The sequence below is a fragment of the Odocoileus virginianus genome, chromosome 22 (assembly GCF_023699985.2).
Source record: "Odocoileus virginianus isolate 20LAN1187 ecotype Illinois chromosome 22, Ovbor_1.2, whole genome shotgun sequence".
NCBI lineage: Eukaryota > Metazoa > Chordata > Mammalia > Artiodactyla > Cervidae > Odocoileus > Odocoileus virginianus.
The window spans coordinates 45,862,838-45,888,161 of NC_069695.1; the positions used below are offsets into that span (position 1 = coordinate 45,862,838).

The 25,324-nt window shown below is 38.1% G+C and overlaps 1 protein-coding gene across 4 annotated transcripts in view; it reads left to right on the forward strand.

The window, feature by feature from the left end:
- Positions 1-25,324, forward strand: part of CDH7 (cadherin 7) — a 139,156-nt gene that overhangs the window by 56,462 nt on the left and 57,370 nt on the right. For all 4 annotated transcript variants that reach the window (XM_070452928.1, XM_070452927.1, XM_070452929.1 and 1 more), the window contains 4 exons: positions 8,883-9,177; positions 13,164-13,283; positions 20,812-20,979; positions 23,317-23,504. In XM_070452928.1, the coding sequence (XP_070309029.1) occupies positions 8,883-9,177; positions 13,164-13,283; positions 20,812-20,979; positions 23,317-23,504 (771 nt within the window). The remainder of the gene's footprint in view (positions 1-8,882; positions 9,178-13,163; positions 13,284-20,811; positions 20,980-23,316; positions 23,505-25,324) is intronic.

Consider the following 25,324-nt stretch of genomic DNA (forward strand, 5'->3'; position numbering starts at 1 on the left):
AGGGAGTGGCATGTAGCACGTGGAATGAAAATTCTTTTCTGAGTTGTTATCAGTCAGTCCCTGGTGAAAAAGGCAGGGCTCTTCACATGAAGCTCCGAGTAACCATGCCATAGGCATGAGTGTAGAACTTTTTGAAACGAAAGCAAGATTTCCCTCACTAAGGAAGGCAGGTACTTCCATGGTACAGCTCTATGTGGATGTACACGTATGGATAGAAAGTGACCTTTTATGTGATACTTACAAATACATTACTTCATTTTATCCTCATTTCAGGATTTAAGGCTAAGTGGACACTGAGGATGCTGACTGGTTGTTGCGGTTGTTCGTTCAGCAAATCGTGTCCGACTCTTACAGACCCCATGGACTGCAGACTCCAGGCTTCTTTGTCCCTCACCATCTCCCGGAGTTTGCCCAAGCTCATGTCCAATGAGTCGGTGATGCCATCCAACCTTCCCATCCTCTGTTGCCCCTTGTCCTCTTGCCTTCAATCTTTCCCAGCATCGGAGTCTTTTCCAATGAGTCAGCTCTTCACTTCAGGTGGCCAAAGTATGGAAGCTTCAACTTTAGCATCAGTCCTTTCAATGAATATTCAGGGTTGATTTCCTTTAGGATTGACTGGTTTGATCTCCTTGCTGTCCGAGGGACTCTCAAGAGTCTTCTCCAGCACCACATTTCGAAAGCATCAATTCTTTAGCTCTCTACCTTCTTTATTGTGTAGCTCTTATAAATGTACATGACTACTGGAAAGACCATAGCCTTTACTGATCTATAACTAGCAATAAACTGGGATTTAGGTGCGACCAAGGCAGCAAGACAGCATATTAAAAAGCAGAGACATTACTTTGCCAACAAAGGTCCGTCTAATCAAGGCTATGGTTTTTCCAGTAGTCATATATGGATGCGAAAGTTGGACTGTAAAGAAAGCTGAGCGCCGAAGAATTGATGCTTTTGAACTGTGGTGTTGGAGAAGACTCTTGAGAGTCCCTTGGACTGCAAGGAGACCCAACCAGTCCATCCTAAAGGAGATCAGTCCTGGGTGTTCATTGGAGGGACTGATGCTGAAGCTTAACTCCAATACTTTGGCCATGTCAGGCGAAGAGTTGACTCATTGGAAAAGACCCTGATGCTGGGAGGGATTGGGGGCAGGAGGAGAAGGGGGCGACAGAGGATGAGATGGCTGGATGGCATCACCAATTCGATGGACATGAGTTTGAGTAAATTCCGGGAGTTGGTGATGAACAGGGAGGCCTGGTGTGCTGCAGTTCATGGGGTCGCAAAGAGTCAGACAAGAATGAGTGACTGAACTGAACTGAAGGCAGCAAGATACGGAGTGGAGTAGAGATTCAGTAGACATACCTCTGGTTCCTTCTCATGGACCTAGCTGTTGATACCACTCTGCTGCTTAGTATGGACTGAGACCCAGAATGAATGTCTGTTGCCACTGCATTAGGGTGAACTTTTCCTGAGGATAAAAATAATCATAGTAGTCCTTCCTTTTTAAAATACACTTTTTTTTTTTAAGAGATGTTCTAGGGAATTTTAATCTTTTGTTAAGTACTTCTGTATCATATTCTTTTCCTTTATTACTTTGTGAGTGTGTGTGTGAAGGTCACTCAGTTGTGTCCAACTCTTTGTGACCCCATGGACTATACAGTCCATGGAATTCTCCAGGCCAGAATACTGGAGTGGGGAGCCTTTCCCTTCTCCAGGGGATCTTCCCAACCCAGGGATTGAACCCAGGTCTCCCACATTGCAGGTGGATTCTTTGCCAACTGAGCCACAAGGGAAGCCCAAGAATTCTGGAGTGGGTAACCTATCCTTTCTCCAGCAGATCTTCCCCACCCAGGAATTGAACCTGGGTCTCCTGCATTGCAGGTGGATTCTTTACCAACTAAGCAATCAAAGAAGCCCTTATGTGTATTAATGAAGAGCATCCCAGGTGGCGCTAGTGGTGAAGAACCCACCAGCCAATGTAGTAGACATAAGAGCCATGGGTTCGATCCCTGGGCCGGGAAGATTCCCTGGAGAAGAAAATGACAACCCACTTCAGTATGCTTGCCTGAAGAGTCCCAGGAACAGAGGAGTCTGGCGGGCTATAGTCCATAGTGTTGCAAAGAGTCAGACACAAATGAGGCGAGTTAGCATGCACGCACATAGTAATTAATACCTATACTTCTCAAAGCACGCATCTTCCTCAAAGATGCTTCACAAGAAAATTGTGTTCCATTACCCTGGAGCACAATGATAATTATAAATTAGGAATATTTCAACCAGAAAAAAAATGATGCTTAAACTTGTTTTCATCTGTAATATTTCTTCAGCAGCTTGATAATTACATGGTATCCAGTGGTATGTGGAAAATATCTATTTAAAAGCATAATAAGAAAAGAAAACTTGCATGTAATGTGTATATTCAAGCAGTTTTTTCCTTGCCAATTATTGTTTAAATCTGCCCTCCATACTTATTATTTTAACCTTGTGAAAGTTTAGCAAAAGTGAACTGCATGAGTTCTAACAATCTGTAACAGAGTTTTAAACTTAAAAAAAAAATCTATAATAATAAATCAGCAGTAGAAATTTACCTTAGAAATCTTTTGCCTAATGTTCAATATATAAATCATTCTCTGATGGATTAATATGCTGTTCAAAGGAACATATGCATATTTTGTGTTCAGCCATCATTACTCCATTTTTGTACACAAATGTAGCAGCATAAACTTTTATTTCTATAATATGCATTTTGCATTTTTTCTATTCAAATATTCATTACAGAAAAATTAAATATAACATTAATTATTTCCATCATCATATTTAGTCAGGATCATGGAGGCTTTCTTTTTTAGCTTTATATTTTTAGTGTTAAAACTTTCATGATAAGCATTATCTTTCATGATAAACATTCTATTTCATCTTATGACTATATTGGTCTTTTTTTGTGATAAAGTAATGTTTTCAAAAGCAAAACATTAATAAGTGCAGTCCTGACATTATAGTAATTATTAATCATACCCTTCTGCATCGTCTCAAGTAGTTGTCACAATTGTTCAATGAAGTTCAAGTGCAGGTATTTTATAGAGGAGGGGAACCAGGAGAGTAAAGACAAGATCAACAGTCAGAAAACAGGCAGAGTGGAACATGTTCATAGAGGGAAGAAAAGTGGGTCAGTATATTGATTTTTTTACCTCAATAGATTGAGGAATATTTTCCATTTTTAGACGGATCACAGTGATAGATCAGGTAGTTTATATCAGGTCCTAGTTGATTAAATAAATGCAAGAAAAATGTCAGAATGCAGTGCACTGATCCGTTGTTGTTGCTGTTCTTTATAATTTTAAATTGAAAATGTAGTGTTAGCTGCTCAGTGGTGTTCGATTCTTTGCGACCCCATGGAGCCCACCAGGCTCCTCTGTCCCTGGAATTCTCTAGGCAAGAATACTGGAGTGGGTTGCATTCCCTTCTTCAGGGGATCTTCCCAACCCAGTGATCAAACCTGGGTCTCCCGCATTGCAAGCAGATTCTTTCATCAAGAACATGGTATTCTGCCACCTGAGAACGTCCAGTGGTCTATAGACCCTCTTTAAACCCCTGTGTCTGTGTCTGTGTGGAGTACTGTATAAGGCTTAGGGAAGCAAGAATAAGAAAGACTGCCTGTCCCAGCAGGAGTCTGTCTCTTAGGGAACACAAAGGTATCAATGTGCAAGCATCACCCTGGGCACAGAAAACAAGGTGTCTGAATTCCCTCTCCCTGGTTTCAGAGGATTAGGGAGAACAAACCAGAGATACCGGAGGTTTTTTGTTTAGTTTCTTTTCTTCCTACTTAATGCTATTAAAACTTAAAAGGATAGAAATTGAAATAAAACAAGCACTACTGTTTCCCAAAGTGAATTATAAATTTACAGAATTTACTACAATAGTCTGTTAAGTATGTGGAATATGGTGATAAAGAGGAGCCAGCTCTTAGGGTAGGAAAACAATTAAGCCAGATTTTCAGTAGAAAGCAGAATTAAAGGCATTTTGTCAGAGAAATGCAAACAACATGTCTTGGGGTGGGGGTGAATAGGATTGTTAAGGTTTCAGTAAAAGGGAGCTTACATTGTGTCAAGCTGGGTGTCAGATGCTGGATGAGACGATGGAGGCCGGGTCTGTAAAGAGATGCTGGCTCTGCTTCAGCTGCAGTCACTGGTCCTGGGTGCCTGGGGCGTAGAGAGCCTCTGGGATATGGGAAGGACACCCGGGGGGCTGGCCCATGGCCACATGGAGCCCTGTGCTTAAGATCTGGGGTTAAACCCAGAGACCATGGCAAGCAATTAGATATATTTGATGAAGGGTGTGACGTACCCTATGCTATACTTCAATATAGTTTTAGGAAGATCATTGCTGACATGCAGTGTAACAGCATAGATGATGGTGAGCTATTCAAAGTGAATAGTAACGGGAGTTTTGTTATAGCCCAAGTGGAAGATTTTAAGATTCCAAGTTGGGATTATTGTTCAGAAAGACTGAGGAAAGGGTTGATGCATTAGAGGTGATGAGTGCGTAATTCCATTGAGTGGGGGATGATAGAGTCATAGTGGATTATTATTATTGTTTTCTAACTGGAGAATAATTGCTTTACAATGGTTTCTGCTGTCCAGTGTGAGTCAGCTCTATGTATACATATATCCCTACCTCATGAGCCTCTCTCCCACCCCTCCAGGTCATCACAGAGCTCTGAGCTGAGCTTCCTCAGCTAGGCAGCAGCTTCCCACTAGCTCTCTGTTTTATACATGGCAGTGTATCTATGTCAGTTGTTCCTCTCTCCATTCGTCCCATCTTCTCCTCATTGCTGCCGCTGCTGCTAAGTCACTTCAGTCGTGTCCGACTCTGTGACCCCACAGAGGGCAGCCCGCCGGGATCCGCCGTCCCTGGGATTCTCCAGGCAAGATTATTAAACAGATTATACTTCAGGCACCTGTGACGTGTGCTTTGCATCCTGGCCTGGGTGGATCATGATGGAATTCAACAGTTTCGTGTTTCTTACATTGTTGCCAAACACAGAGGTGACACAGGGACCCTGAATTTGCATGATACTCGGATCACCTCCCTGCTTATTTGTTCTCCTTATCATGAGCTGGACTCAGCTAAGAGATGTGTGCTCCTCACTGTGTGTGCTCATTTGCCAAAAAAAAGAAAAATGTAAATATTTACTTTTGGAGCCACAACAAATACTTTGAAAAAGGTTTAGAGACACAGACAGTAAAAATGAGTGTTTTCTGGTGATGAATCAAGATTTTGTTATTGTTTAGATGAATCAAAAGATGTTTATGGGGATATTGGCAAATGAAATAGGCAAAACATCATGAGTTCTACTCTGCTCCAAGTAGAGTAAAAATCTTTGCTTTTTATTGTGTTTTTCATTTATTGCTAATTTGTTCGCTTACCATTTTGGGACCATAGAAATTTCTTCTTGGCCAGAGGTTTTCACTGTGGAGAGTCCTCCTCTAGGCTGTAATAATCATTTACAGAGACCGAGCCATGTTTGCGTGTGTGTGGAGGGGGCGGGGGGACTGCATTGACACACGTCTTAACTCAGAGTGCCATTCCATAGTTTCTCAGCATTTTTCTTTGCTGAGCATGCTTCTTCAGCACAGTAGGGTAGTAGTTTTTCCTAACAGTATCAGTTTCACGTCACCTATTAAGGTTAGTATAGTGAGCGAAGCCTCACAGATTTAGTGTGTGAATCATTGCTAATTTCATCTCCATCTTAACATTTCCTAGTTGATTCTTTACTCTCAACTGCAGATGCTTCTGCTAACCCCACAAATACACCAGGTTAGACTCACGGTGTTTTTATGCTTGTGAATTTTGGCAGTGGTTACGAGCCTAGCGATGGTCCCAGCTAGGAGGAAAATGTCAGTGATGTGGAGGGTGGTAGATTTCAGGGCTCCTGCAATAGATGTGCGTGTGCACGTGTGTGTGTGTGTGTGGGAGGGGTTGGTGATGGTGGTGGCAGTTAGAGGTGGAAGAGAAGAATGCTGATCCTTGAATGACTGGGAAAACAGGCAATATGAACCGTTTTTTACCTTTCAGCTCTTTCGCTCTCAGTAATGGAGAACAACTAACGATATCGCATAACGTCAAATATGGTGTCAGAGCTCAGGCCGAAGGTCAGTCAGGATTTCATGTGTTTACTTTATGGAGAGGAAGGCATCCTCCCTTACCTGAACACCCCGGGAACATCGGATCACCACACTGTGAAGGCAGCCATCAGCTGATGGGAATTAGTTAAATGAATCGCAAGGGCTGGTCCCGTGAATGGGAGCCCATGCCTTGATTAAAGATGCAGCCTGGGTGTTACTTATGTATTTCTATGGTCAGAAGCTCTTTCTAATATTTCACACTACCATCAGCAATAGTGTAGAGACCCTCTGCTGATCCAGAGAGGAACAGATGAGCAAGGGGTGCTGAGAGAGGGGCTGTGAGAGGTGCGTGCAGTGGGGGACTCTGCTTCACGCTCCTGCTTGGTCACTTCGGTGCTGTCTGACTCTTTGCGACCCCATGGCCTGTAGCCTGCCAGGCTCCTCTGTCCATGGGATTCTCCAGGCAAGAATACTCAAGTGGGCAGCCATTCGCTTCTCCAGGGGATCTTCCCGACCCAGGGATTGAACCTGCGTCTCCTGCCTTGACAGATGGATTCTTTACCACTGAGCCACCAGGCGAGCCCCGGCTTTATTCTCTCTCCTCTGTTATCTTCTTTTGTCTCGGGACTCAGTTCTTCGTGTTGTTGAGTGTGGTGGAGTCTCCTGCTGTTCTGTGATGTCAGAAAGTTCCCTTCTGGCACGTTGTGAAGTGTGTGGCTGTAAAGCCCTGGAAGCATTGATCGTCTTTTTTAAAATCTGGGTGGGGGGCGGGCGATCAGGTGGGTTGCTTTATTCTGCCCCGAGTTCCCCTTTGTAGTGGCTTTTAATGTCCCCCCCTCACAGGACACAGCCCGTCCCCCAGAGGCAGGATCCCAGTGCAGGCATGGAGGACGGGCTTTCCGCCGGCCTGAGGTTTTCAGACTCCTGTGCGTGCTGCGTGCTGAGCCCCTTCAGTCATGTCCTACTCTTTGCAACCCCATGGACTGTAGCCCGCCAGGCTCCTCTGTCCATGGAATGCTCCAGACAAGAATACTGGAGTGGGTTACCATGCCCTCCTCCAGGGGACCTTCTGGACCTGGGATCGAACCCGCATCTCTCATGCCTCCTGCATTGGTAGCTTCTTTACCACTAGTGCCACCTGTAGGATGCAGCTGCAGCGTTGGCCACGTGACCTCAGGCCGTTCTCTGCCTCAGTTTCCTCATCTGTTAAAAGGATAATGAAGGCATTCAGTGTGAGCATGGGATGGGTTACTCTGTAGAGAATATTAACAGTAGTTCCTGGAACACGGGGAGTGCTCAAGAAGTCAAACTTTAGGGATTTTTAGCTTGCCTCATACAAGCTATTGCATATGTACATAATAGACACCCTGAGAATGACTTAAGAAAATTAAATAATTCATTATATTTCAAGAACACATCTTCTCCATATGCTGGATAATCTTGCTACAGTGATTCACTCGCTAATGCCTCCCTGAACAAAGCTAAATTAAAACTTGTGCCAGAAATTAATTTTTTTATATCATTTTGTCCTGGCTGAAAACTATAGAAACTAAAGGATGAATCAGGTACTTAAGTATTCTGAAGCCGAGTATAAACACAGCTGTTACAGTGAAATGGAAGGATCACTTAGAGAAATTCATGGTACAAACGCAGTATCCTCAACAGCTAAAGATGGAAATGGACTGGGTACCCACTCACCTAAATAGTTTCCCATATTCTATATTGTTTTGTGCTTTGTCTTTTTCTTGTGATGGCAGGTGGTTTCTTGACCACTGAGCCACCTGGGACGCCCCATGCACCTTGTCTTTTAAAGAGTGCCAGCATAGTTCCGCAGGGCAGCCTTGCTATTTGGTAAATTGGGTTTTCGCCTTTGTATTAATTGCAGGCCAGAATCACAGCGGCTCCTGAGGATGAAAGATTGTTGAAATTCCAGAGTGGGTGCTGCATTTCTCAGGTTATGAAGTTCAGGGAAAGATGTAATTATTTCCGAGTTTCCTCAGGTTCCTCTGTTCGACATAATGTTCTGACATATACAGAAGGGACAGCTCCAGATATGAAATGCAAATCAGGAGGGGCTGCCCCTGCAGCCGGAGCCAGGGTTAATCATGCAAATCTAATGCAGTGCTTGGTATTTCAAGAAAGGATTTAGTTGAAGTCTCAAGCACATATTGATTTAAAATTCCTACTTCAGAGAGCAGTGTAAGTTTTTTTTTTTTTCCAGCTTCAAATTTTAAAACATAAAATAGGATTTGGAGACCCATTTAGTGACTGGACAGCTATCCATACTTAATAATCATGAGAAGTTGTGGGGGTGTGAAGGAAGGGTACCTGAAAAGGATGTGATGATTTCTAAGCATTTTATATAATATATTAGATCTAAACTTACTAATGTGCTCGAACAAGTCCCTTTGCTTGGAATATGATTGAATCGACCAATTGTACATGTTTACTGAATAGCTACTCTGGTCAGAGAAGATGGCTAAAACTGGCGAGGACAGACAGCAAGTTTCTAACTTTGGGAATAATATAAAATTCCTTTGGAAGTGAGGCTGGGTACCAGAAGAAATGCAATTGTCTTGCTCACAAGTGCAGGCTGACACATTCTAAATGGCCTTTTCCACTGTGCACAATACAGGTCTGCTTATCTTTCCAAGAACAATAAAATCTCACATGCTGCTGCCTGACATAAGAATTATTTTTACGTATCTCCATATCGCTGACTCTCTTGTAAGTTAATCTCATCTCACATGAATTTTTCACCAGCTTCACTCTGATGTTGATAAAGGAGATGGTTCCATCAAATACATCTTGTCAGGCGAAGGGGCAAGTTCCATTTTCATTATTGATGAGAACACTGGGGATATTCATGCTACCAAGAGGCTGGATCGCGAGGAGCAAGCCTACTACACGCTTCGAGCCCAGGCGTTGGACCGGCTCACCAACAAGCCCGTGGAACCCGAGTCCGAGTTCGTCATCAAGATTCAGGACATCAACGACAACGAACCCAAGTTCCTGGACGGCCCGTACACGGCAGGGGTTCCCGAAATGTCACCTGTGGGTGAGTAAGCCCAAGTTGGTCTTGCACTGTCTGATTTGGGGAGGTTTGTGTTTAAAATTAAATCATCATAGGTACCGGAAAAAGAATCACATTAATATTTGTATAGAAATTACTATTTTGAGTGAGCGAATGTTTGAGATGTGTTAGTAGCCAGTGTCTAAATTCTGCTTTTTGACACATAATTTTTTTTGTACAGAAATTCAGAAATTCTTCTTTTACACTGCTCAATGTCTTCAAGAAATTACCTAGGTCTTACAGTCCCTTTTCAATTTAATATTTAAAATTTAAAAATGAGGGAATCCCTTGGCAGACTAGTGGTTAGAATTCAGTGCTTTCACTGCCCAGACTCTAGGTTTGATCCTTGGTAGGGGAATTAAGATCCCACAGGCTGTGTGGTACAGCTCACCACCCCGCCCCCCAAAAAAAATTTAAATTATGCTTAAGAGGTTTTAAAAAAAAAAAAAATTCTAGATAAACTTAGTATCAAACCCAAAAAAAAAAAAAATTCCAGACACATCCTTGTGATGATTTGGTTATCTTTCTCCCTATGTTAGGGTAATAATTCTCTATTCTAAGCATATCTCTAGGGCCAGGTTATCAGGTAGACTATCAGTGGAGCCAGGCTAACATTTGGTCTATTTCTTGTAGAGTGTGCTTCAGCCCATAAATGTCCATCCACCTGCCACCACTAATCTTTTTGTAATTTCTCCAGGAATTCAGATGCATGAGAATTTATACTCAAATGTATACTGTTTATAATGATGGTAAAGTGATACTCAGTGTGAGATATATGAAAGAATAATGAAGGCCATTTTACCGAATGGGCTTCTGATCATTGCTCCATGACTGGAAAAATAGAAAGTAGATTACCTTTAGTATATACTGTATTTCAAATACTATTAAATTCTCTTTTAAATTCCAGTTGTTTAGGTACCTTTGGAATAGTTTTCAGCCAGTATGTAACTTAGATATGGATGATCTTACAAGATAATAATAAAAACAAAAATTATGAGTCTGGAACAGAGACCAGTTGATTTATATATTTTATTTCCTATTGTTTATGGTATTGAAGGAGGAAATTTATTTAAAATAATAATGGAGCTTGTATTTTTACACCTATTTCAACTCAGGTCTTTAACTTGAAAGTTTTGTGTATATGTGCTCAGTCATGTCTGACTCTTGAGACCCCAAGGATTGTAGCCCAGGTTCTTCTTCTGTCTTGGGATTTCTCAGTCAAGAATACTGGCGTGGGTTGCCATTTCCTACTCGAAGGTATCTTCCTGATCCAGGGATTGAACCTGTGTCTCTTGTTTCTCTTGCATTGACTGGCAGATTCTTAACCACTGTGTTACCTGGGAAACCGTGATAATTTTACCAATGTGATATAATACTTGACTGACTGTGATTTGTTTTATTTTATTGATTGATTGTTATTTGTTTTACTTGGAATAAAGGTCATTGCATTCATTCCAGCTTTTCATCTGTATATCCGCTATGCAGGGAACTGGAATTGCAAAGGCGTGTGTTACATGGTGCCCTTTAGGGAAATCACAATTTAGTGACCCTGAATTTCTGTTCCTATCAGATGGGAGAGGGAACATTACTTTGGGACTGTGACTCTGGCTGCTAAAGAAATACAAACTGAAAATGAACCAAGGGTGCTTGTGGTCAGGAAAAGTTCTGAACCACAGTGGCAGCAGCTGCCTATAATTAACTTCTGTGTAAACATTCTTTGACCAAACAAGCTTATTCACACCCTCTCAATACCACCCACACCTTCAGAATGCTTCCTGCTGCTCTGACTTAATAACAGAAACAACAACAGCTATGATGACAGCAACAATAGCAAGATTTGGGAGGTTTTAGAGAAAAGAGCAGGCGCATTGTCCTCCCCGAAGGAAGTAGTAATGTTTAGAGAAACAGGTTTTGAGGTGTGTGTAAGCAATTCAGTTCAATGCTACAATTCTCCTGGGCATTTTTGGTGGGCTTTATAAGGCTTTCCTTTCCTAAGTAGAAGATAGCAGTGCAAATTAGTTTAATGGGAGCTTTTTGTTCTAGCAGTTGAATAATGCACTGTAGTTTTAGTTCCACTGGTACCACTCTGATATCAAACAATATGACTGTTATACACATGTGTAAGTTATTTAGCTATTTGATCGATTCCAGAAGGCTCAGGACTTTTTAGAAAATGATTTTCAAATGTCTTCAGAATTTATTTGACACTGAGAGAGTTCACTGGATTAAATATCCAAACTTGAGCTAAGCACAGTAAATGCTTATATAAAACATATCATGATTCTGTTTATCAAAGTGTTTACTTGTAACCAAATAGTTATAGTAGCCACTAAATAGTGTGGTATATGCAACACAAGTCTTCTTTGTTTATTATTCAGGGACTTTTTTTTTTTGTTCATTGTATACTAACAAATAATAAGATTTGAGACCCTCATAGTCCACTAGGATTGCTTATTTGTTGCCAGAAAAGCATAGATAAGCACAAGAACCGGGGTGTGTGTCTGTGTGACTGGGTATGTGTGTAGTAAATTATTTAATGAGCACTTCAGAAAAATAATACATACAACAAAATTTACTGAGGTATAGGTTTCATTATTTTGTTGCAAGTTGTTTTCCAGTGAAGTAGGAAGTGGGTACTTAAACATATCACCAGAATAAATATTGCTGTAAAGATGGTGAATTATAGAGGAAATTGAGAATATCAGTCATTGATCCTAACATTTTATGATAGTCAAAATCTAGTTGTTAAAAAGATTTTTAAATATATATCATTCACCATGTGGTCCTGCCAAGCAGCCACATGGCACAATCTCCTAAGTCTACCAAATTAAAAAGATAAAACTTCAGAATTTAAAAAGTGTCATTTACAATTTTTACCCAATTTGAAAGGAAATGGAATCAGTTAGGGAAATCATAATGTGGAAAAAAGAATAGATTTGTAGTAAGATCAGCATTTAATGACTTATTTAAGGAATTTCGAAAGGAATATCTACATAGGAATAGATCTAAAACAGATGTTAGATGAAAAATGCTGTGTTTTCAAGAATTTGTTAGAAAGCAACTTGAGCCTTGAAAGAATACATAAAAAAAGGTAGTTGTCCCATGCCCATCAACTAGGACATAAATTTAAAATAAATGTTAAAATGTTAAATGTTTACATATTTAAGCTAAGCAAATGTGGGTAGCTAATATTTTAGGATGAGATTCCAAGTGGAAATAAAAAACAACAGATCACACTAAATGCTTTCTATCTGGAATAAGTGAATGCATAGTAAAAGGAAGAAGCAATACAACATTCTATCATACAAAACATAGAAAAGCAACCAATGCTGTGATTTTTCAAGTTATGCTTTTTCTCCTTTGGGAGGGTTTGGTTTCAGTGTTCATTTCATGCTTTTGTTACAAGTCAATTAGTGAAAACAAATGAAAAAAACTACTGAGAGTAGCCACCTAATACCAGTTAAATGTACCAATCAAATATTCTTTATGAACTCACTCTGTTACTGAGGTTTCCATTTCTGTCGCTGTAGCAGTTGGGTTGCCCCATGATTTGAGGGTCAAGGTGCTAGAATCTATCATGCTGCTTTTTAAGACTGTGATTGAGACTTAAAGATTGCTCTTGATAAAAACTTGCTACTAGACCTTGATGGATGAGATGCCTAAAAGTCGAGTCCCACCCAATTCTGAGATTACATCCCTGTCTAACTTGGCATTGTCAGTCCTATTTTTTTTAACCAACATCTTTTCGTATCCCTTAAGTATTTCTGAGGAATTATCATTTATCATCTTTTAGAGTTTGTCTTAGACAGAAAAATGTATCCATTTTTCACATACCTGAGAAAAAGAAAAATGAACACTGGAAAGCATCTTTATATCTTTATGCTAATGTAACATCTTTAGTGTTTGGTGATTTTTCTTGTTTTATTGCATTTGGGAGTTTATAATTCATTGATTTTTGGATTGTCACATAGGGACCTCAGTGGTACAGGTGACAGCGACGGATGCTGACGATCCTACATACGGTAACAGTGCTCGAGTGGTCTACAGCATCCTGCAGGGTCAGCCATACTTCTCAGTGGAGCCCAAAACAGGTAAAAATTGACACGCGACGTCTCCTTGTAAAGTCATTCTTTCTTTCTTGGCATAGAATTAATAATAGTTATTTTGGTTCAATGTAGTTGAAACTGATGACACTCTATTTTTATTGTGCATTTTTCAAAATGTGTACCATGGTAATAAACAGCATGTTATTTATAGAGCCATCAACACCTTTTAAAAATATTTTACTACATTATCAAAATTTCTATCAAAATTAAGCAAAATATTAGATATTGAAAAGTTTTTCAGCTGCTGTCTCTTGACTTGATAAGAAAATGTTGAATATTTACCTCTGCAATGTTTCGATTTGTTTTCTTTAATTAACTCACATAGGAATTACATACAGTAGAATTTTAAATCTTCAGCAAAATCTCCCTGCCATGCAGTAGAATATATAGTGTTAGAGCTTCTCCTTCCAGAGGCTGGCTTTCTCAGGGAAATTAGTTGAAACATAACAATTAGGATGATGATCTGCTAAATCAAAAGCTAAATTAAATGACTTTTTTTCATTTTAGAAGGAAAAAAATATGGGTTGCAAAACTGCCTGGATAGAAAATGTGGTTGTTTGGCTAGATGTTCTGTTTCGTTTTGAAAATGAAATGGTTTGCATTCAGTAAGGCTATAATTTGGAGCACTGTTTTCTTTGTTATAAAATAATATTTTATCTATTATGCTTCTCTGGCTATTGGTACAGGGCAGCATGGGTGGGTGTGAGCCCTTGCTTTTGTTCACCACTGAAAAAAATCCAAAATTTCTCTGTATTTTAGTAATTTTGTCTTTATCATGGAGAAGAATGCCTCCTCAAATATCCAAGTTTATGATCTTGAATCACTGATGATACTTATGATCCTAAAATACTTATGATCCTAAAATATTCATATTTTAATGCCATGCACCACCCTGTTTTCCATATTATAAAAAATGGCAGTATTCATTCATTCTCAAATCACTGTGTGGGGAGTGCATATTTTAAATATGTTTTGAGAATGATAGCTGTAATGTACAAAAACAGACAAATTCAAGGCCAGTTCATCATTCATTAGAATGTTCACAGAGGCCGCATTGTGTGTTTTATACGTGTTGTGATGAAGTTTGGAAGCTGCCTGAAGAGTCTGACAGAGGAGTAATACTTCTGATTGAGCAAGTATTGAAGGGGAAGTAAATGAAAGTCTCTGCTTTATGATCTGAATCCTGTGAATGTAAAGTTGTGCTCGTGGCTGATTTAATGATAGATCTGAGAACCTCAATTCAGACACCCACCTGTTCCTTTATATATCTACGCTGCAGCCTGGAAAGACATTGACAAGTCTCTGACAATTTGCTCACAAATTATATACCTCTCGCGTTATATAACTGGTCCAAAACTAGCATGTACTAATCCCAAGGGCTAAATATTTTGCTGCTACTAGTGACTGGCTTGTGATTTTAGCTTTGTGTAAGATAACAGGTGTCCCATAGGCCCTGTGTAGGTAAAACCTCCCCTGTGGGCAACTGGACAGTAGTCTGTATCCTGACATCACGTGATTAGAACTTCAAACTTCATTTTAACTTTCAGTCTCAAGGATCGTGTATTAGAGGAGATGAGCTTTTTGTTTTGTTTTGTTTTGTTAGAGTTTTTAAAGCTCTAGTCATGGTAATCATTGGGACTTCTGTTTCTCTAGTCACCAGTGCAGAGATATTAGAGGACTATAGAGAATGCATTTTTTTTCCCAAAAAATTCTGTTTTTCTGACAAAAAATGAATGGAAATTTTTCATGACTTACATATACGAAGAGCCATAGAGTTTGAGGTAGTCTGCCTGAGTTGATGTATGATCCTTATCTTTGTGAGAAATAGCATTCTTTTCCACATCTTTAGATATCAGCGTTTTTGAGAAGCATGTAAAACTTTTGACATGAAAAATGCTGAAAACATGCCAGATCAATATTATGTAAAATAGGCCTAGGAAATCACTATTAAATGTATCTCTGAAAGTTTAACTTATTTATTTTTTTTAAAAAGGAATATTAGTAATATTAATAATATCCATTACTTTTTATTAATCACATATCTTTAACTTAGCCTGAGTAAAATTTCTGAGCATGTATTTCTTCTGTAGCTTTACTTACAGGCCAGATGACCAGAGGGTAAGTGTGTTTTCTACCTTAATTTCTCTGTCCACAAAACAAGAATGTGAGTAGCTGCAAAAAACAATGTTGACAGTTCAACAAGCAAAGAGAACGGACCTTGGAACAAGATGATGTAGCCTTAAAAGAACCATTCAGCTTCCCATCACCTGTCTTCATAATGGCCCCCAATTTACTGGGAGATTAAGGATTATTCTAGTATGTTTATCTACTCTAAAACCTGCAAGCAAATAGGTCACATTTTTCAATGTGACAGGATTGGCTACACGATGTGCTATTTGAAACGAAACTGCAGGCTTCCTGTTCTAACATTAGTAAGATTTCCAATGCCATCAGCAGAGCAGAATCCAAACATAGGGCCAGTGGGACTGCACAGAACACCAAAGCTATAGGCCTTGGAAAACGGGTGGAGAGTTAAATATCAGATATCATTTAGGATTTCTTTGTTAAACTTGGAGGTGTGACTACATGGCACCTGCACCATGCATTGCCTGCGTCCTTGTTCTGTCCTAGTTTTAGGTAAGTACTACAGTCATAACAGTGTGCTTCGCTGATAGCTCAGTTGGTAGGAAATCTGCCTGCAATTCAGGAGACCCCAGTTCGATTCCTGGGTCAGGAAGATCCCCTGGAGAAGGGACAGGCTACTCACTCCAGTATTCTTGGGCTTCCTTGTGGCTCAGCTGGTAAAGAATCCGCCTGCAATGTGAGAGACCTGGGTTCGATCACTGGGTTGGGAAGATCCTCTGGAGAAGGGAAAGGCTACCCACTCCAGTATTCTGACCTGGAGAATTCCATGGACTGTATAGTCCCTGCGGTTGCAAAAAGAGTCGGACACGACTGAGTGACTTTCACTTTCACAGTCGTAACTCAGTGCTCCTTCCACCCCTCGTGGGTGTTCTGTCCTGTGTCGTGGCTCACGGTGTGGAGGAGGCTCCCCGCTGTCAGGGCTTTCTGAGGATGTCCGCTCACAGCTTACGGCAGTCCCTTCCTCAGTCCTTTCTGCTTCATGTGATACCAGCTCTGAAATCCTTTGATGTTCCAGAACCTTCCATCTTCACTACTGTTGGCTCTTCTCCATCTTTTTATGGTTCTATTAAATGCTTCCATGAGTTTGACAAGCTCCAGGAGTTGGTGATGGACAGGGAAGCCTGGCGTGCCGCAGTCCATGGGGTTTCAAAGAGGCGGACACAACTAAATAACAGAACCGATAGGCTTCACTTACAGGGAGAGAAACCAAATAATACAAGTCTTAAACAGAAAATCTGGAAAAAGAAAACCCCACAAATTTATTAGGCAGAGATTTACGTGAACATCTAATGTATGTTGAAGCCACACATCATGAAAAGCCCAGCCCCGTGTTACCAGGCTTATGTGGTTGCCTAGATTCCTGAGACTAACCCAGAGTTTGACTGAGTAGGCTGCATGCATCTGTAATTGTTTGGTTCCCTAAACTGGGGCAGACTTCAGAAATGGCTCTTGTCTATTACATGTAGTACACATACAAATTCTTAAGAAAATTCCATGACAATATGCTTGAAAGAAAATTGGTGGCTGGTAGGACATCAGAAAATCATCTGAAATTTTATTCCCAGACTAAAAACTCGCCAGTTGTTGAAAAATGGCAGTGATAAATTTGCTTCACACATAATACATTTTGTGAATATCAGTTATAAATATAAAAGTAAATGAGAAATTATTATTCAGAAAGCCAAAATCTGGGCCAGTCTCTTTTTTCTAAAGAGATGCAGGGTATATTCTTTTCATCATAAGTGGCTTAAAATTATTGATTATTAAAACAATGCTATTATCTCCCATGAAAGCCTCATAGAACTGTAAGGCTATGACTAGATAAGACTGGCTTTTACCACTTTAGGGACACAGTATAAACAATTTTCTCTGTGAGTGTGTGTGTCTATATAATATTCACCAAAATGCAGATCCTATCCAGTTTATGAGAATTATTTTCCAAATAAAGACAGCTTAGACTCAAAAGTAAAAAGCTCGCAAAAGCCATAGAACTAGAAATCTATTATGTTTGAATATTCTTATTTAAATTCAATTCTCACCTAGTTATTTCTCTCTCGTAAAAAAAAAAAAGTTTAATAATTGAGGTATTTGGAAATTACCTTTGCCCCCCTGCATTTCTTTGCAAACTCAGTGATGATTTTTGCTTTGGAAAAGTGTTATTTATAGGATCACTTGTAAAGAGACAATTAGAAGTGTGAAAAGTAAGTGAGTAACTTTGACTACCAGACTTCTCCCCTGATAATTCTATGTTTTCTTTCAAATAATACCACTGAGCAAAACCATGAGAAGATAAGGTAGCTGTGTTTTCTTTGCTGGCTAATTGAGATGCTATGGACCTTTCACCATTATAATAACTGTTCAGGATGCAAACTCATTTAAACATATTGAGAAATTAAAAATGAAAACTGGGTAGGAAATTGTTTTAGAATTTCATTAATATTTTATCATCTGTATGAAACACTACTAATTATGTGTTTAATGTGAAACTTACTCTTAACATCTTATGAAAGGTGCATTATCAAATATTCAAGATGTCAATGCTTAACTTATTTAAAAATATTATAAATAAATACAGTTATGATAGGAAGAAAGAAGAAGAGAAAGAAAAAAGGTAAGAAAAGGAAGAAAAGTAAGGAAGACGTAGAGAGGTAGAGATGTGTAAGTCCCAGGACTCTTAGAGATTGTTAAGCTTGGTAACAGTGAGTCTTATTGAGGTCAATACTCAATGTCTTAAATATTAGAGTTAAGGGAAGTATTGAAGAACAGACATGAAATATTCATAGAATCATTATGGTTCTAAAAAGAATATCTACATCTCAGACAGTTTTCAGTGAACCAAATGAGTATATGACTGCTTTTTTTGGTGATGATTGTGATATTTTAGAGATTCTCTGTAAGCAGTGTGTACATAACCAAAAGAGTTCAGTGAAGGAGCTAAAGTAACCTTGTATTGCTGTGGTTATAGCAGCAGCATCCAGTGTAGTGTATTAGAACAAGTGATTGTTAAAACAGCAGTGACAATACATCACCTGTGTGCTAAGTAGCTTCAGTCATGTCCAACTCTTTGCGACGCCCTGTACCATAGCCCACCAGGCTCCTCTGTCCATGGGACTTCTCCAGGCAGGAATACTGGAGTGGGTTGCCGTTCCCTACTCCAGGGGATATTCCTAACTCAGGGATTGGACCCACATCTCTTATGTCTCCTGAATTGGCAGGTGGCAATAGATGGCCTACTCAAATGTAATTTAAATGCTTAAAATATTGATGTGTTGTAGGTGTAAGTGTGTATATATGTGTATGTGTGTGTTTGTATTTGATAGGTACGGCTCAGAACTAAACAAAAATGTGGCTTCTTAAGATAGTATGAGTGTTATTTAACTGGGAATATTAACACACTGGAACCAATAACATATTGTTTAAATTATTCTTAAATTATTAAAAGATATTTTCATCTCTTTCCCACTGCTAGAGTAGTTACCAAACTGTAGGATATTGTGATGAATAGGGCAGACCAAGTATAGTATAATACAGGCTTGTAACTTAGGGCTGAAATATACACAGATCATTATTATATGTGTCCGTTGAAGAGTCAGCATTTAATTAATTTAAATTGGCAACTTTTAAAAACGTTTTATAAATTTGGAAGGTATAAAGACTTTTATGCTGAACATGAGCAACAGTTTTAAATGGCAGCTTTTAAAAACATTTTATAAATTTGGAGGGTATAAAAACATTTTTATGCCAAACATGCAGGAAAAAGAATGTTTATTCCAATTTGTTTACAGTCATTTTCTTCCTAAAGAACCATCGTCTATCAGACAGCCCAGTTTTGCTCCTGAGAAGTCCATGATACCAGAGTTCCTGTCCCTCAGGTCTGAGTCATGGGAGATTTAAATTCTGACTTAAATTCTAAAAGTTAGAATCCTTTAACAAAGTAGATTGATGCACAAAAGAGTTCCAGTTGTGTAGGTAAGACATTATCAGAAATGATGAAAGTACAAGAAATGATTAAGTAGGATTCTAGCCTCCTTATCTAATTAGCAAAGATGTTTCTAGTTTCAAGATCTGTATAGAGCAATATTGAATAGATGCGTTTTCATTTGTCATGATCTCTGTGTGCGTATACTGAGTCCTCTCTGCGACCCCAGGGACTGTAGCCCACCAGGCTCCTCTGTCCAAGGAATTCTCCAGGCAGGAATACTAGAGTGGGTTGCCATGCCCTTCTCCAGGGGATCTTCCAGACCCAAGGATTGAACCTAAATCTCCCTCATTGTGGACAGATTCTTTACCATCTGAGCCGCCAGGGAAGCCCAAGTATATTATATTCAGTTTATGTGTTATTTTATATACGTATGTGCCTGCTCAGTTGCTAGGTAGTGTCTGACTCTTGGCGACCTTCTGAAATGTAGCCCTGCCTGGCTCCACTGTTGGTGGAATTTTCCAGGCAAGAGTACTGGAGTGGGTGGCCATTTCCTCCTCCAGGAGATCTTCCTGACCCAGGGATTGAACCCATGTCTACTGCATTGGCAGGTGGATTCTTTACCAGTGGGTGACCATAACCAAAGTAAATTTTAGCTCATAATTATTCTATTGTCTCATATATTTATATAATAATTGGTTATTAATATAAAACCACTAATTTACTGCAGCAGTGATTGTTGTTCAAGCTTTCTTATCAAACAGCATGGAGTTCTGAAGTCAGTTTATTATAGCTCTGAAGTCTTCAAGGCTCTCCTTATTAAATGCAATTTATTAGAAAGAAACAGCAAAGCACATTGATGTTTTTAGTATCTTGATTTTTCATGAACACAGTCACTCTCATCCTTAATACTTTTTCTCAGGTTTTTATAATAACAGATGCAGCCTAAAGTTATCCAGCAACATAGTTTGGAATGGTGTTTTGTTTGTTAAACATAAATGACACATTCTATCATTTAGAGAATATGTAGTTACTTTGCTGGGAGAGTAGTAGGGACAATAGCTGAAAGGGTTTATGGTGATTTCATGTCACTGGGAATTAAGATGTTGGGGAGGGTGAGAGAAAAAGATTGATAGTCATATATTTTACAGGCAACTGCCCAGTCTTCTAGAGTAGATTTTATTTAAGCTGGTATTTTTGAGTTGTATTTCCATAAAACCTAGAGATAACGCTCTCCACCCTGGTCTTCTACATTACAGTCATTTCTGCGTTTTGTAATGTTTATATAGTTGTTATATCTCTTTGGACTTTAATATGTTTTAAAGTTATTAAAAGTAAGCAAAACAGCAGAAGGCAACGACTCGAGCTGTTTCTACCTATATCAGTGTTCTTCGCTAGTATAAATGCAGCGATTCATGATGCGTTTTACTGGGATTTGAAATTTTTCAGGAGTCATCAAGACCGCCCTTCCAAACATGGATAGAGAGGCTAAAGACCAGTATTTGCTTGTTATTCAGGCAAAGGATATGGTTGGTCAAAACGGAGGGCTTTCTGGAACCACGTCGGTCACCGTGACCCTCACTGATGTCAACGACAACCCTCCTCGCTTTCCTCGAAGTAAGCTGTTCTGAGGCATGTGGCAAGCATGCTCGCTTTCCTTTCCAGATTATAGGAATGTCTATAAAAAGGAATTTTCCTAAATAAGTCTCAAATAGTTAATCTCAATTACATTCTCCTCCAATTTTATTTTATCAGGGACTTGATTTTTAATTCAGTAATATGAAATAATAAAGGTATTGGAAGCAAATAAGAGCAATTATACCTTGTATTCTGTCTTAAATGTAATTTTTTTTCTTTTGGTTCACTTTGAATACTAGACAGTTATTAAGTTTATCTATTACTCTTTTTTAGTCAAAGACATGCTGCTCTTTACATTCTGTAAGCTCTGTGGTTGTTCCCAATTATTAATAGTAACATTCAAATACACTTCATGAATTCTATATACTAGAAGTACTGCTTTATTTTGTAAAGGTTAAAAAAGAGTGCTGAACTTTATTTCTCATTCCACACTTTTTTTTTAACCAGTTCATGAACCTTGAACATTGCTTTTGCTATCTACCACATCTTTTTTAATGCAGACACTCAGCATTTCTAAAGAAACCAGTCCAAAGAACCAGAAAACCACATTCCCTCAGTTTAGTTTCTTTGAGCAACATGGCATTTTCTTTAACCAAGTAAAAGGAAAAAAAAGAAAATTTTTCTTAGATAGAGGTGTCCTAATTGTAAAAAAAAAAAAAAAAAGCATTTCATCTTATTCTCTCAGTTGTCCTTTTTTCCTTTTTTGTAAGTATATGTGGTATTCTTTTGAAAACTCAAGAAAGTGAGAAGAATTGTGTAGACTACAGTATCCTTAAATGCTTTTCTGAGAGGCTTATGTCTAACAAGGACACTTTCTCGGGAAATATGACTGTCACCATGTTTTCCTTCAAACACTGCTTCTTTAGATGTTTTATTCTTATTTTTCATATTTTTGATATTTATGTTATTGTAAAACAGACATTTTGATACCTCCTGGCAAAACAAAGTTATCCTAAGTTTAGCATAAAACAAACCCCAAAGAATCTAGCCTTAATTGTGTTCTTAATTGCTTACAATGGGGAAGAGAGGAAGACAAGAATAAATAAAACAATGTGATTATATTTGGCTCGCAGTAGAATTAGCTGTTTCTTTTCCTTAACTAGAGAAATAAGAATTGACACAGATTTTTTGGGATTTCAGTTGTCATGGTTTGATAAGACAGAGCATTTTCTAGCTTATTAAACACTCTCTTACTAAAGTGAAGAAAGCCAAAAATATATCATTAACTTTTTCATTTTGACTGGGATTTTCTTTGTCTACCCTTTAGTTACTATTGTAAGCTTGAAATTTTTGGATTTTCCTAAGAAACTTACAAATATGTGACAGGGGTCACTAAAAAATGATGTTGTGATCATTTTTTAAAAATCAATTAACAAAATGTATAGAATTGCAAACACCAAGGGTTCTTAGTCTAGCATGTAGTACCTTCATTTGGATACAATCTGCTTTCTCTGTTTCTCTCAAAGAGTTTCCTTTCTTTTTTCTTCATAAGAAAGTGCAAATGCATCACAGTTAGCAGCCAAAAGGAAACGGAAAAGGGTGAGGAAGCAGGAGAAAGTAGGTGATTAGAGGGAAATGGTGAAGGGGCATTTTCTGCTTTCAAAGGGTTCTTCATCGGCCTCCCAAGCTGGTTTTCTTTCTTTCTTTTTTTTTGAGTTGAGGGATGGTGAAGAGTTTTTACAAAAGAAAGTTTGAAAAAGTTACTCTTCCTTTTTTGCTTCTCTTTCTTCCTGTTCAAATAACATAGTCTCTGCTCTTGTACTGTTGTGCCCCAACTGAGTTTAATGTACAAGTCATAACTATTGCCTTTTATCAACTTCCTTGTCCAGTTTTCTGAAACTTTTTCAGTAAAAGATACTATTGTGGAAATTCCAGCATTAAGTAATGAGAACTAGTTAGGCTCATTTTTTGCCCATTTGAAGTCTAAGCTATACTATTTTAATTTTAAAATATTTATATACATTAATTGCATATTAATTATCTATAGTCAAGTCTCAATGTTAATTCTGTTTACAATTTAAATTTTATTTTTATCGTTAAAAGTAAGTATATTTCTCACCACTAGAAATACTGGTATGGAATACTTCTTATGCTTTTCCCCAGGCTGTCTTTGACTTATTGATTATTATGTAATCATTTCCTTGGAGTTTTTAAAGCTGTATGAAACTTGCCATTTGTCTCATATTGCCTTATCATCTTATTTTATAAAGACATAAAAGCAAATTAAGCAAAGAGGGTTCAAGATAGCCAGATAATTAAATTTTATTAGTTAGTTTGGTATAAGATTTTGTTCATTTCTTGTTCTTCATTTCACAGGGTCGTACCAATATAACGTCCCAGAATCATTGCCAGTGGCTTCCGTTGTGGCCAGAATTAAAGCTGCTGATGCAGATATAGGAGCTAATGCTGAAATGGATTACAAAATTGTGGATGGTGATGGATTAGGGATTTTCAAGATTGCCGTTGACAAAGATACACAGGAAGGAATCATTACTATACAGAAGGTAATATTTTCTTTGTTTTTATTTCTTGTGAGGATGATATCATAGAGGATTACTGAAAAGCCACATCTGCTTTGATGGAATAATGTAGTAGACACATTGAATGGGAGTATAGAACCATTGTTATTTTATGTTTAGGGGTTAAAAGCTACTCATTTAGTTACAAATGTCAGCATTGTAGAGAAAAAATTGGGTAACATTTGTAATTAAAGTCTATCAGTTCTATTCTCTTGAGTAAACCCACAGCCCTTATCCATAGCTCTGTAACAGTAGGGCTTAACTGGCAAATATGCTATTTAAAGTGATCTACTTGAAGACATGAATATTCTTCTTTGTTGACTAATAATGAAACCCTAAAATCAGGAAAAAGGGCTTCCTAGGTGGTTCAGTGGTACAGAATATTCCAGGCAATGTAGGAGACACAAGAGATACAGGTTTGATCCCCGATACCTGGAGGTGGAAATGGCAACCCACTCCAGTATTCTTGCCTGGAAAATCCCATGGACAGAGGAGCCTGGCGGGCTAGAGTCCATGGGGTCACAAGAGTCAGACACGACTTAGCAACTAAACCACCAGCTGTATTATCAGCTATTCTTTTTTAATATTTATACTAATTAAAGTATTTGAAAAATTTATACAGAGCATGGAGAATTCATGAAACCTATCATAAAAAATAAGTGCAAAGGAGATTTTAAAAAATCATTATAATCCAAAATAAAGACTATTTGCAAATTAGCTTCCAACTCTGATTAGATTTGGGGTAAAATAAGCTCCCTCTTTTCTGTATAGACATGATCTTTGACAAATGTTTGAAAAAATAAGTCAAAAGAAATTGTTTCAGAATGTAGTAATATTTTCTCAAATGTGTGAAACACTAAAAATTAAAGCATATGTGAAAATGCCTACACTCAAGACTCTGGGATTCTATGCTAGTGTGACAGTCCAGGTGTATAATTGTGTAATCAACATCCCTCAATAATTAACACACATCAACAAAGAAAGTTATGTTTTAGTTGTTACAGGAAAACATATGTTTGATTTCAGGCCAATGGGCAAAACATTTCTGCAATTATTTCCAGTGGACAGCTGCTGTTTCAGCTCAGCTGGTGACAATCTGTGTAAAAAGTTTTAATAACTAGGATAGGCCAACTGTTGGTAAATGTTTTATTTGTTGTCTAAAATGAAAGGAATGCACTAGGATGCAGTGCTGTTCAAAGATTTCAAAGACTCATCTGATACCAATCTGCTCATATTCAAGAAATTTTAAATATATATCAGAATTATTTTATTGAATACATACATATATTTCATATATCATGTTAAGATAGCATAAATCATTGAAGAAATAAACACAAATACATGTATTTGATATATTTCATTAATAGAAAAATTTTATACTCAATTTCTTAATATTATATCTAGAAGTTTCAGAGAATTGTTTTTTTTTTTTAAAACCTATAAGAAAACTGTTCAAAAATGCATTTAATCTCACAGCATAATATTCATGAAAAAATAAGGTAAGACTTACTGATAACTTACAATGATATAAAAGTAACAGATAGTTAATACTACTGTTCTAGATAGTGGTTAGTATCTGCTAGGATTTATTTTGGGTAATTTAAAGGCTTCATCTTAACTTGCCTTCTCAACATCTCATGAAGGTATTTAGTACAATGAACATACGAAATCATTATAAAATGTGGAACAAAAGAATGAACAGATAATGTTTGGTATTTCCAAATTATAGAATCTTGTGCATCATCAAAATGATGTGATATTTTCTTACTGTATTAGCTAATACAAGAAATGATTATGTAAAATAT